At 36.7% G+C, this 11806-nt stretch overlaps 1 protein-coding gene across 1 annotated transcript in view; it reads right to left on the bottom strand.

Annotated features, from left to right (window-relative positions):
• LOC101618813 (chromosome unknown open reading frame, human C5orf42) overlaps nucleotides 1–11806 on the bottom strand; it is a 93672-nt gene that overhangs the window by 50845 nt on the left and 31021 nt on the right. The window contains exons 22-27 of the mRNA XM_012721875.1: nucleotides 10276–10414; nucleotides 6982–7091; nucleotides 6685–6843; nucleotides 6459–6567; nucleotides 3841–4135; nucleotides 542–1451 (exon numbers count right to left, since the gene is read on the bottom strand). Coding sequence (XP_012577329.1) covers nucleotides 542–1451; nucleotides 3841–4135; nucleotides 6459–6567; nucleotides 6685–6843; nucleotides 6982–7091; nucleotides 10276–10414 — 1722 coding nt within the window. The remainder of the gene's footprint in view (nucleotides 1–541; nucleotides 1452–3840; nucleotides 4136–6458; nucleotides 6568–6684; nucleotides 6844–6981; nucleotides 7092–10275; nucleotides 10415–11806) is intronic.

Here is an 11806-nt window from a genome sequence, read left to right on the forward strand (position 1 = left end):
AAATTATTTTCTAAGAAATTCATCTTCATTTTGTTTTTGCTTTTGTGCAAAAGCAACTGCTCCATCAAAATATATGTAAAAAATACTTGCTCTTGCAAACATACTACGAGTCATCAGATAGGAAGGAGAAAGAACAGCTAACAGCTAGTAAGCACCAAGTGCTCCTCTGACATCCATTTGTCTGACTTTGGTTCTGAGATCTCTGGCCAACGAGTAAGAAGAAAAGATGCACATGGTGAAGTACCAGTAATAACAACAGTCCAGCTCTTCAACTGAACCAAAATTTGAAACTTAATGAGAAACATAAATACAACATTATTTGTAGAGGAATACAAATTACCTTCTCTTTTTTACAAACCTTAAAGCTGCCATGAAGGTACTTTTACCATAATTAAGAATTAAAGAAACCATTTGAGTAAAAATAAAAATGTGACAGATTATCACCAATACTGCTATTAACTTTGGTTTTTTAGTGATTCTGTAATAAAATTACTATTTTAATCTAAAGGGAGGATTCTCAATAAACAATTCAGGTAGTTACCTCAGTAACTGCATTTTTTGACTTATATGTAGTAAAGTACGGCTGTTCCAAAAGCCACAGTGATGTAAGAATGGCAGCAGTAGAAGTCTTTACACGAATGACAGGATCGAACTCGGAGCTGGACTCAGCGAGACCAGGATCACAAAGCAGTCTTCTATCAGCCCACCTTATCATCCATTCCAGCAGCCTCTTGACATTGCCAAAACTTTTATCTAGTGCTAGGGGAAGATCTTCTTGAGGGTTAATATCATTGCACTGAATTGCTTTGAAAACACATCTTCTAGTTTTAATAGACTTTGGAGTCCAAAAGACATGGCTTGACAACATCTGGACTAAAGGTTTCTCCGAACTGTCATCTTGTATTCTGTAAAGTGACTTTTGTTTTAAACCAAACAATCCTCTTTGCCCTTCGTCTTTATTGACTTCATTCAAAGACGTCTCTACAAAAGGACCGACCCCTGGATTCACCAGCACTGAAGCTGAAAGTGCCTGGCTTTCTGCTTTTTCAGACTCACATGACTCAGAAGCAACAATAAAGCAAGATCCGGCGCTAAACACACTCTGGCCTTTGGCTTTGCCCTGACGTCGTTTTAATGTCGTATGTACATCGAAGAGTAGAGAATTAAGTTCATGTTCTCTAAGAAGTCCAGAAAAACTGGTTAGAAATGGAATGCTAGGTTCCTTGGAGCTTAGTAAGTCTCTTTCAAGAACATAACTCAAGAAGAGTTCAAGAAATTTAACATATTCGTCATCATCCCTTTCAAATTCCCAAATACCTATTACTGGAAGTCCACTTTGTAATAACTTTTTAGGGTCTTCTTTTTTTTTAGTGTCTTCCTTCTGATTACTTACTTTCTTTTTTCCATTGGGCTTACAAGTTGATGTTACTTCTATATGATCAGAGGCATTTCTACAGCAAACAAAGTTGAGAAAGACAAAATTAAAGTTCACTGAACCACTAAAATATGTATCAGGATAAGAGAAATCCCCCCACTGAGTAAGTCACATATCTCTTTTATTTCAATTTCCCATCTTTCAAATGAAGGAGTTGGACTAAAGGATCTTCAATGTTTGCTAGAATTGAACATTTTGAGCCCAAAAAATGAGACACAGTAATATCAACAGAAGACTAAAATGTAGTCACAGAAAAAATTAAATTTAAAAAAATATATTTTTTAAAAGATAGATTTATTTATGCATACAGAACTGGCCAGAGGTGCGGGGGCAGTGAGAGGACTCCCCAGAGACAGAGTGGGGAGCAGACCAGGCAGATCAATGAAATACACTGCTGAGGGGAGCAGCGGGCGGGTCAGGAGAGGTCTACTGTGCCATGTGGTCACCTCTGGGCCCAGAATAAAACTCACAGTGAAGCAGCCCTGGCTAGCTAGCAGTGCTGCTGTTAAAACTGTTGCGCCACCAGGGAGGGCCCAGAAATTTCAATATAAAAAGACATGAATCTTTTTCTAGGTAAAAAAAGTTCTGTAATAGATCAGAATTTAGAAATATACAGCCAACAGAAATACACACCTCAGTTTAGGGTTCTTTCTTGCTAGTGTTTGCCCTCATGCCCTCAGCTGTCCATGTAAAATGTACAGCAACAACTAAAAAAAGATAAATTCATGCCATTTAGAGTGACATGGATGGAGCAGGAAGAGAAAATGCTAAGTGAAGTAAGTCAGGAGGAGAAAGATGGATGGTGTCACTAATTGGAATATAGAGAAACCAAACTATGAATCAGCTAAAGAAAAACTCAAAAACTAACCCTTGAAAGTTGATTATAGACCAGAAGCACTCAGAGGCGAACAACAAAGAGGGAAGGAAGTGCACGGGCAATGGTGGCAGGTACCCTAGAATGGTGGATCTACGGGGAGGACCCTAATTTACCACAATTTAAATAATACATAAGTAAAAATATAAATATATGCAAGCATCTCAAGGCTAAAATTCAAATAATTTTTTTTTTTAATAAGAGAAAAGCACAGTAAGACTGATCTCAGGATTATTTATCACACAAAAAGTTGGGAACTTTTGCTAATAAACCTGTTGGGCAGACATCTTAATGACCAACCATAATTATTTTCAGATCTATCTCACTTCAACCTGTTCCTTATAGCAGAACATAGAGCTTTAGTTTCCTCAAGAGAAATAAGTTTCCTCGGCAGAAGTCACTGTCTCGCGGTATTAAAAAGGTACACTTGGGGCCTCTCTGGTGGCGCAACAGGTTAAAGCACCGCACTATGCAGCAGTCCACAGCCACAGCTTGATCCCCAGCCAGGGAGCTGACCCACATGGTGCCACAGACCTCTCCTGTCTCACCCACTGCTCCCCCTCAGCAGTGTATTTCAGTTGATCTGCCTGCTCTGCTCCCTACTCTGTCTCTGCACCTCTGGCCTGTATCCCATTCTTGTATGCATAAATAAATAAATCTTTAAAAAAAATGTACAATGAGGGTCCTCCCTGGTGGCGCAGGGGGTTAAAGCACTGCACTAAAAAGCTTAAGCCACTTCCGCATGAGTTCGATTCCCGCCTGTCCCGGAGGTGACCACATGGCGAGGCAGACCTCTCCTGACCCGCCCGCTGCTCCCCTCAGCAGTGTACTTCGTCGATCTGCCTGTTCTGCTCCCCACTCTGTCTCTGGTGAATCCTCTCACCCTCCACACCTCTGGCCTCTACCCCAGTTCTGTATGAATAAATAAATAAATCTTAAAAAAAAAATGTACAATTAGCAACCTCCAGGATATTCCTGCGCTAAAACTGAAGTTGTCTGGGAGAACAAAAATATCATTTGTAGTATGATTAAACAGGTTTAAGCAGATCTTTGAAGTAAATGGCATTACTTCACTTAAGCATGGTTATGACTGATTTCTATGATTGCAACTGCATTGCAGATGCTGAAATCATACAGAAAAAAATTCTGCTCAGACAGAGCAATAAGTGTAAATGATAAATAATAATTTCTCACAATTTATAAGCAAGCATCAAATTTGAATGTGCAATTTCTTTCCTGGAAGCCTTTCAAAATAACATAGTCACCCCAAGAATCCTAAACAATTTAAAAGAACTAAATACTTCAATGAACTCTAGAATTTTATCTACTCATTTGATTATACTATCAGGTGGAAAAATCATTTCATATATGAATAAATGTAATTTCATTTAATAGTCCTTATATCCTGTGAGTAGGGCGGGTCGCACTTATCCACACCGTGAATAACACAATTAGCTCAATGGTTGCAAAAAACAATGAAAATTGATTTCCCCAGAAGCAGAAAATGCTTTCTATTAGATCTCAACTGTACCTTTGACAGAAATGTATTCTATATTTTTCTTCAACTGACAAAGCTTCAGAGAAGGTATCTGCTGTGTCTGCATCACTGTACACCAGAGAGTTTCCTGGTTCTGTGAGTGTGCTCAAACTAGTCCCTAGCGAAAACCTGTCAAAACCTGGAACCTCAGATAGTTTTTCTTCGTCAATTGACTCCCATATATTCATCTCGAAAGAGCCTATATTTCTCTGCACACGTTTTAGGGCTTTTACCCTCACTTTTTGGAGTGTATGAATGGTTACAGACATCATTTCTTCATTTTGGGGACCTAGGGAGAAAATAACAAAAAGCTTTATAATTCATTAAAAATTTTCAAGTTTATACAAAGAAAACCCAATTCTGAGCCTTCCTGGGGATATAAAATCTAGCTGATAACCAAGGTTTATTTCCACATTTTTCATGTGCTTTCTTTGTACTGTTAAAAAAGTGATGGTCCATGTCATAAAGAAAAACTACAGAAGCAAGAGAAGTTCTACTGTAAAACAATAAAGGGAACAGAACCTAAACTCAAAAACATTGTATCCTGGAAAATGGAAAATTACGTCATTCAATTATTTAAAATATTAGGACATAAAAGCAACCAAAACAAACACAGACCCTTAGGTTCTGACAACAAAGTGGTGGCTACCAGACGAGAAGCAGGGAGGCGCGAAGAGCTTATGTTGACTAGACATTTGACGATGGGTATGATGGGAAATAAGCAGTTGCTGAGTTGAGAAACTCTACACCTGTAATATGCTCTGTTGTAAACTGATGTCACCTCAATAAAAAGAAAACAAATTTAAAAAAAAATAAAACAAATTTTAAAAATCAAAAATATAATTTAAAAAATGAATAAATTAATTTTTCTACTTCCAGAGTGGTGACCGACAGAACACAGATAAAATTTTAGCTAAAGAAACAGACAACTTAGTGACTTCAAACAATAGGAATCAACAATAGGTAATTCTTTCAAGGTTGCCTATTAAAAAAGTTTCAGCATTTTTAACAAAACAGGACATTTTAGAGGATACCAGTAAGTCTTTAAAAACATGTTAACTGCAAGTAGATGACTGGATTAAAAAGATGTGGTACATATATGCAATGGAATATTACTCAGCAACCAAAAAGAGAAACACATGTCTTTTGCAGCAACTTGGATGGAGCTGGAAAAGATCATGCTTAGTGAGATAAGCCAGAAAGAGAAAGAAAAATACCGGATGGTTTCACTCATAGCAGGAGTATAATGGACCAGGCGAGAAAATAACAAAAATAATGAACAACCATATACCAGAGACATTTTGCAGGGGTGGAGTGGGGAATGGGATCAAAAACGGGGGGGTGAGGAAAGGAAACTGAACTGTGGTAATAGCAAATGAGTGATTTGATGATGTGAAACCCGCAAGGATTACAACTGAGATGGAAAAAAAAATGTACAAAATGATGTAAAAATAAACTGTTGTAAAATTAAAAAAAAAAAAACATGTTAACTGCAAATGCAATATCTTGGTAAATATTAATGCAACAATGTGCAATTACATGACTTCATTAATTAGATGTAAGTATTAAGTGTATATAGTTCTAAAGAGTAATCTGAATTCTTTAAAATTTCCACAACATTGTGAATGCACAAAGTAATTTTATCCTGTACACTTAAAAAGGATAAAATAAAATCAAAATTTTATATATATATATACTATCTTCTTACTTAAACTATTTTTACATTGTTTTAATGTAAAAAAAATATGAATGCATAGGATAATATTAGAAGTATAAATCACCATAAAAGGAGAGAAATAATACTAGTTTTTAATAAAATGGTTACATTATGCTAAATATTATATGCTCATTTTAAATATCTTATTTAATCTTCTTTCAATACATATTCATAAAGCAAGAATTAATAGTCATTTTACAAATAAGGAAACAAGTCTCAGAGAAACTGAGCAACTTGCCTATGATCACTCAATTACTGCATCACAAAGTTATGAAATGAAGTCAGTTCTGTCTGGTTCCAAATCAACAGATTAGTGCTTCTGTCTCCAAGGAATAGCAGAAATGCCCAGAAACATACGCACTAGAAAGTAAATGCCTCTAAAACTAATTGATCTTCAGAGATCTAGAAATGACCTGGCTGTAGAACTGAGGTTTCTGGGGAAGGAGTGCAGATCATGAGGGAGAGTACGTGGCTTCTAGGTGCTTCTTTTGCTGGTGGGTGTGCTGTGGCAAAAATATTAGTGAAGGGGTAGGGCCTATTTCCCTAAATCAGATATAATATTATAAGCCAATGTTACCTCCATTAAAAGATATTTAAATAGGGCCCTCCCTGGTGGCGCAGCGGGTTAAAGCACTGCACTGAGAAGCTTAAGCCACTTCCGCATGAGTTCGATTCCCGCCTGCCCCCGGCGGAGACCACATGGCGTGGCAGACCTCTCCTGACCCGCCCGCTGCTCGCCTCAGCGGTGTACTTCGTCGATCTGCCTGTTCTGCTCCCCACTCTGTCTCTGGTGAATCCTTTCGCCCTCCGCATCTCTGGCCTGTGCCCCAGTTCTATGTGAATAAATAAATAAATCTTTAAAAAAAAAAAAAGATATTTAAATAATACAGTATACCTTTCACGACACAGTGTCTGAGCCTCTGCTGGAGAGAGTGATATTTTTCTCTTAATGGAACCCGTATGTCCTCAGGATTGGGAAATGCTTTCACAAAAATTTCTGCTACCTTCAGAAAAGTTAAGAAATGAGTTCTATGATCAACATCATTCTTAATAAAAATAATGTAAAAGTCCTTTAAAGTCTGATTCTGACTTAGTTTTTTCCCCAACTACAATTATATTACCTTTCTGATTGGTGGCAGTTCTCCAATAAGGCTCAAAATTAGATCCTGAATAAGTTCTTCAATATTAGAAAACCGAGAGAAGGGTAGCATTCTATAAGCCCATTCTACGGCACAGAGACAGTGCTCAATCACACAAGAATCAAACTGCACGTCAATGTCCTAAACAGATGTTAAAAAAAAAAAAAAGGATATTCCAGAATAAATTCAAGTTCTGTTACAAAAAATAAAACCATCTATGAGGCAATACTTTCCCAAGTAATGCTTATTAATTTTTCTCATTCTTGTCCAGGTAAATACCTTTTTTCCCTCCACATTTTCTCTCGCTTTCTGGTATTGCCTGCAACTATGGGATAACTTATCACGGACATGCAGCATCCAACACAAAGCACAAAGTTCTCTGAAGCAACCTAAATCATGAATACAAGTATGAAAGAAAATTGTGTAAGTATATACATTAATAGTATCCACAACCTTTAATGGGTTTTTTAAAAAGATTTATTTATTCATACAGAACTAGGGTATAAGCCAGAGGTTCAGGGGTGGTGAGAGGCTTCACCAGAGACAGAGTGGGGAGCATATCTGGCAGATCAAGGAAGTACACTGCTGAGGGGCACAGCGGCCAGGTCAGGAGAGGTCTGCCACGCCATGTGGGCAGGGATCGAACTTGAACTGAAGTGGCTGCCACCAGCTTGCAGTGCTAAGTCCTAACCTGTTGTGCCAACAGGGAGGGCCCTACTGGGTGTTTTTTTAACAGTAAGTATTTTATTGATTATAAAGGAAACATTCTCATTATAAACACAAATGATAAAAGTCATGAATATACTTCCAGAAATGTATGCATATTATTCTAAATTATTTTATGCATGTTAGTTGCACAAAAATCGTGAAAACATTTTTATAGAATAACTTAACTCTATTTACTTAGTAGCTCACTTGCTTTGATAAAATGTGACCAATCAAGTAACATCCATCTTGTCTAGTCTATTGTTCTAAGGTTAATAGGACCCTTCCATGTGAAAAATGGAATAGTCATTTAAGCCCTTTTCTCAAATGAGACTTATTTTCATACTCTACTGATTATCTGCGAGGGATAAGGATGGCAGTGGGTGGGGGTAAGGATGGTGCCAGGGGTGTAGCTGCTGCATACTGATACATGCCTGTGTTAGGGGGGGAGGGTATAAAGTCAGCTGGCATTTTCAAACTATACTCCACCTTCTTAATATCCTACTCTGTTAGGCTCTACCAAGGAAGCATGGTTCAATACTTTTTTTTTTCCCCAGAAATACACCGTTACTGTGGGGTATGTTTTGTCTCGTATTTCACAGGCATAATTGGATAGAACCAAATCTGAGAGAGGGCCTCCCTGTGGCCTACGGGTTAAAGTTTCAGTACTATCTCTGTATTGGTTGAAGTACACTGAGTTCGATTCCAGCCACCGAGGTGACCCACATGGAGCAGCAGACCTCACCTGTCTCGCCCGTCACTGCCCTGAGCAGTGTGTATCAGTCACTCTCCCTCTTTTAGCTCCCCACTCTGTTTCTGGTGAATCTTCTCATTTCTGGCCCCGCATTTCTGGCCTACATCCAAATCCTTCTATATACACAAACAATAAAAATAATCTGAAACAAGAGTGCAGAACTATACCAGGCAGAAATATACCAGTCATCTTCTAAAAAGATCCCATATCTATATTAAAAAAATTTTGTATTGTACCCTATTACTAAATACTATGCTGTTAAAAAAAAAAATCAATTCAGTGGGCCTTCCCCATTAATTAAAAATAGAATGCTATAGAAAATATCAAGAACGTACCACATAGAGTAAGAATATGTATCACATATAATAAGAACTGTTTAATAACTTTTCATTCCAACTTTATCAATATATATGTTCTTTATGTAAAATCTACATGCTATTGTAAGTCATGGTCAAAATGTTTGAATGCAATTGATTAAAGCCAAAATAAAAGAGGAAATTCAACTGGACAAATTATTATAAACTACATGATATAATGGGGATGGGAAACTTTTATAGATTAAGGGTTTTACTAAAATGCAATGGGTGGAATGCTTTGAATCCAGATGTGAAAAGAAACAATTATAAAAAGTTGTTTCTCATAAAATCAAGTAAAACACAAAATAGGTAAGATATGATAGTAGAGAATTTGGTAATTTTGTCAGGCAAGATAATAGAGCGTGGTTACAGAAAATCCCACATTTGTTAACTACATATACTAAATTACTCATAATTGAAATCATATGATTTTAAATCTGCTTTCATATGTTAACAATTGCTGCAGATGGGTAATAAGATACCTGAGAATTCATTATATTTACTCTTGTTTAAATTTTATAATAAAAAGCTTCAAATAAGTTTAAAAATCACTATTTTAGATAACAAATGAGTAAAGGAAAATTTTCAAACTAGTTAATCACTTTTATAATCAATTGTCCACATCTAGCAAGAGAGTAATTAAATACTGGACCTCAGTTATGGTCAAAATGAACATGGTAAAAATATATATTCAAGTCTTCATTCAAAGGACTAGGTTCTATTTATGAACAAAAATTTTTTATCTGGTCTTCTTGCAAAAATAGCTCACTGGCAAAAGAGCTGGATTATTAGGGTGGAAAGTAGAACTGCAGATACATTTCCAAGCGACACGTGCTTAGCTCTTTCATTAGGTGAATAAAGTTTATGAAAATCACTTCTCTCATAGCAGAGAGAAGCAACGGAAAAGCATTTAAATGCCAAAAGAGTCTTGAAAAACAGTCTGAACTAAGAACATGAGCTAGAATGGAATATATAAATCAAAGTTTGGACATGAAATTAGGAGTGACTATGATAAGATTTAAGATTAAGCAAAAGAGAATGGGATGATACTGGAAATGTTTGTTCCTTTTAAAATTCTCATGAAGATAACTAGACAGACTATAAATAGGCAATGAATTTGCAAGAGAAAATAAAAATCAAATGTTCAACATCAGTAGTCAAAGACGTGTTAATATAAAACTTATTTTACCCATTGATCTGGGAAATTGTAAAATATGGCATACTATTTTGAGACAAAAATAGGCATATCCATACACTCAGCAATTCCACTTTTGAGGATCTACCTTAAGGAAGTAAATAAAAAGAGCAAAAAGAAATGGATATGCCTGAAGCAATTCAAATATAAAACAGAGGTAAATTACAATACATACACAAACATAAGTCATTAAAATTAATAAAGATGAAAGGTTACAAAATTGAAAAAAGTGTAAGTGGGCATGTTAGAAAAGAAGGAAATGCGATTGATGAGACAATATACAAAGGTTCACGGCCTCTCCATTTAGTTACTGGTAACGTAACCTAAAAGCAATTACCAGAGAGCCATTGTTAAGTACTAAATTTTTAGAGTTAACTGTCACAACCCATACATTATTTATAGTATATGTCACAACAACTGTCATATAATTTAACACCACACAGGGAATATACAGTATTGTAAACACAAGAGAACATACTATATTTTGAAGAGTGACAATATATAAAATTCATATTATTCATATTTAGATAAATTTCGAAGCAAGCAGTTCATTTTCAACAAACCTATTGCTTTAATGGAAACTTCATCAAGCTTGTGGTCTCCAGTTGCTCCTGGTCTAAAGAAAGCTATTCCCTCTTTACAATAATTAAGTAATGATGGAGGGAAAGGACTCAGTGAAGGAAGGGACCCTTTCATTCGAATCTGAAAATGAAGAACGACAGAGTGTGTTCAGTGTCAGTCACATAAACAGACAAATGTTTTACAAGATACAATGCAATGGGGCAATACACAGCTCCACTTTGATTCATTTCCAAGAAAATTTGAACTGAGTACAGATTTCGAGCTTACAAGGTATGAAAGGAAAGAGGATGCAGTTACATGATAGTAAAAAAAAAAATGAATAAACAAACCCAAAAACCAGTACTGCAGAATTACCTTGGTTAGGGATGGCTCCTTTGTACTTATCTTACTTGGAGTTATTTGAACCTCTATAGTATGTAGATTAATGTTTTTTAAATCAAATTTGGGCAACTTTTACCCTTAACTTTCTGTCCTGTTCTCTCTCCTCCTCCCGGGAGTTTGATCTGAATATTCTGATATGCTTAGTAATGTCTCCTGAGTGACTGCAGCTCTTTCACTTTTCTTCATTCTTTCTCTTCCTCAGACTGCATAATTTCAATGGACTTATCTTCAGGTTAGCGAATTTTCCTGTCTTTTCAGATCTGCTATTGGATCCCCACTGTGAAATTTTCACGTCAGTTATATTTTGAACAGGGCACAAGTGGGAGGGTTAGTGACTAGTGCACAAAGGTTCAGACCACAGCATGTACTTTGAAGAGTCCTACTAACCTCAATGGTTTGAGAACCATGGCATTTTCTCAGTCTCGAAAACTGTACAGATGTTGTGGAAAACTGCTGTGCAGTTCCTTCCTTCAAAAAGTTACACAGGGTTACCATATGACCCCAACAATTCCACTCTTAAGGAATGAAAAATATATCCAACATAAAAACTTGCATATGAATCTTCATAGCAACATTATTCATAACAGCCAAAAAGTAGAAATAATCCAAACTTTAATACAAATGTCCATCTTTGGATGAATGGATAAACAAAATGTTACCTATCCATACGATAGAATATCATTCAGCTATAAAAAAGAATAAAGTACTGATTCATACTACAAAATAAATGAGCCTAAAAACATTGTACTTAATGAGGGCCTTCTCTGGTGGCCCAATGGGTTAAATCAGAACACTATGAAGCAATCTATAGCCACAAGTTCAATCCCTAGCCAGGGAGCTGACCAACATGGAGTGGCAGACCTCTCCTACCCCGCCTGCTGCTCCCCTCAGCATTGTTATTTCACTTGATCTGCCTGTTCTGTTCCCCACTCTGTCTCAGGTGAATCCTCTCACACCCTGCACCTCTGGTCTATACCCCAGTTCTTGTATACCTAAATAATTTTTTAAAAAATTACAAACAGGCCGTCCCTGGTGGCGCAGCGGGTTAAAGCACAGCACTGAGAATCTAAAGCCGCTTCCCTTCCGCATGAGTTCGATTCCCGCCTGCCCCGGAGGTGACCACATGGCGCG

This window comes from Condylura cristata, unplaced genomic scaffold (assembly GCF_000260355.1).
Source record: "Condylura cristata isolate star-nosed mole 26May11 unplaced genomic scaffold, ConCri1.0 scaffold00007, whole genome shotgun sequence".
Classification (NCBI taxonomy): Eukaryota; Metazoa; Chordata; class Mammalia; order Eulipotyphla; family Talpidae; genus Condylura; species Condylura cristata.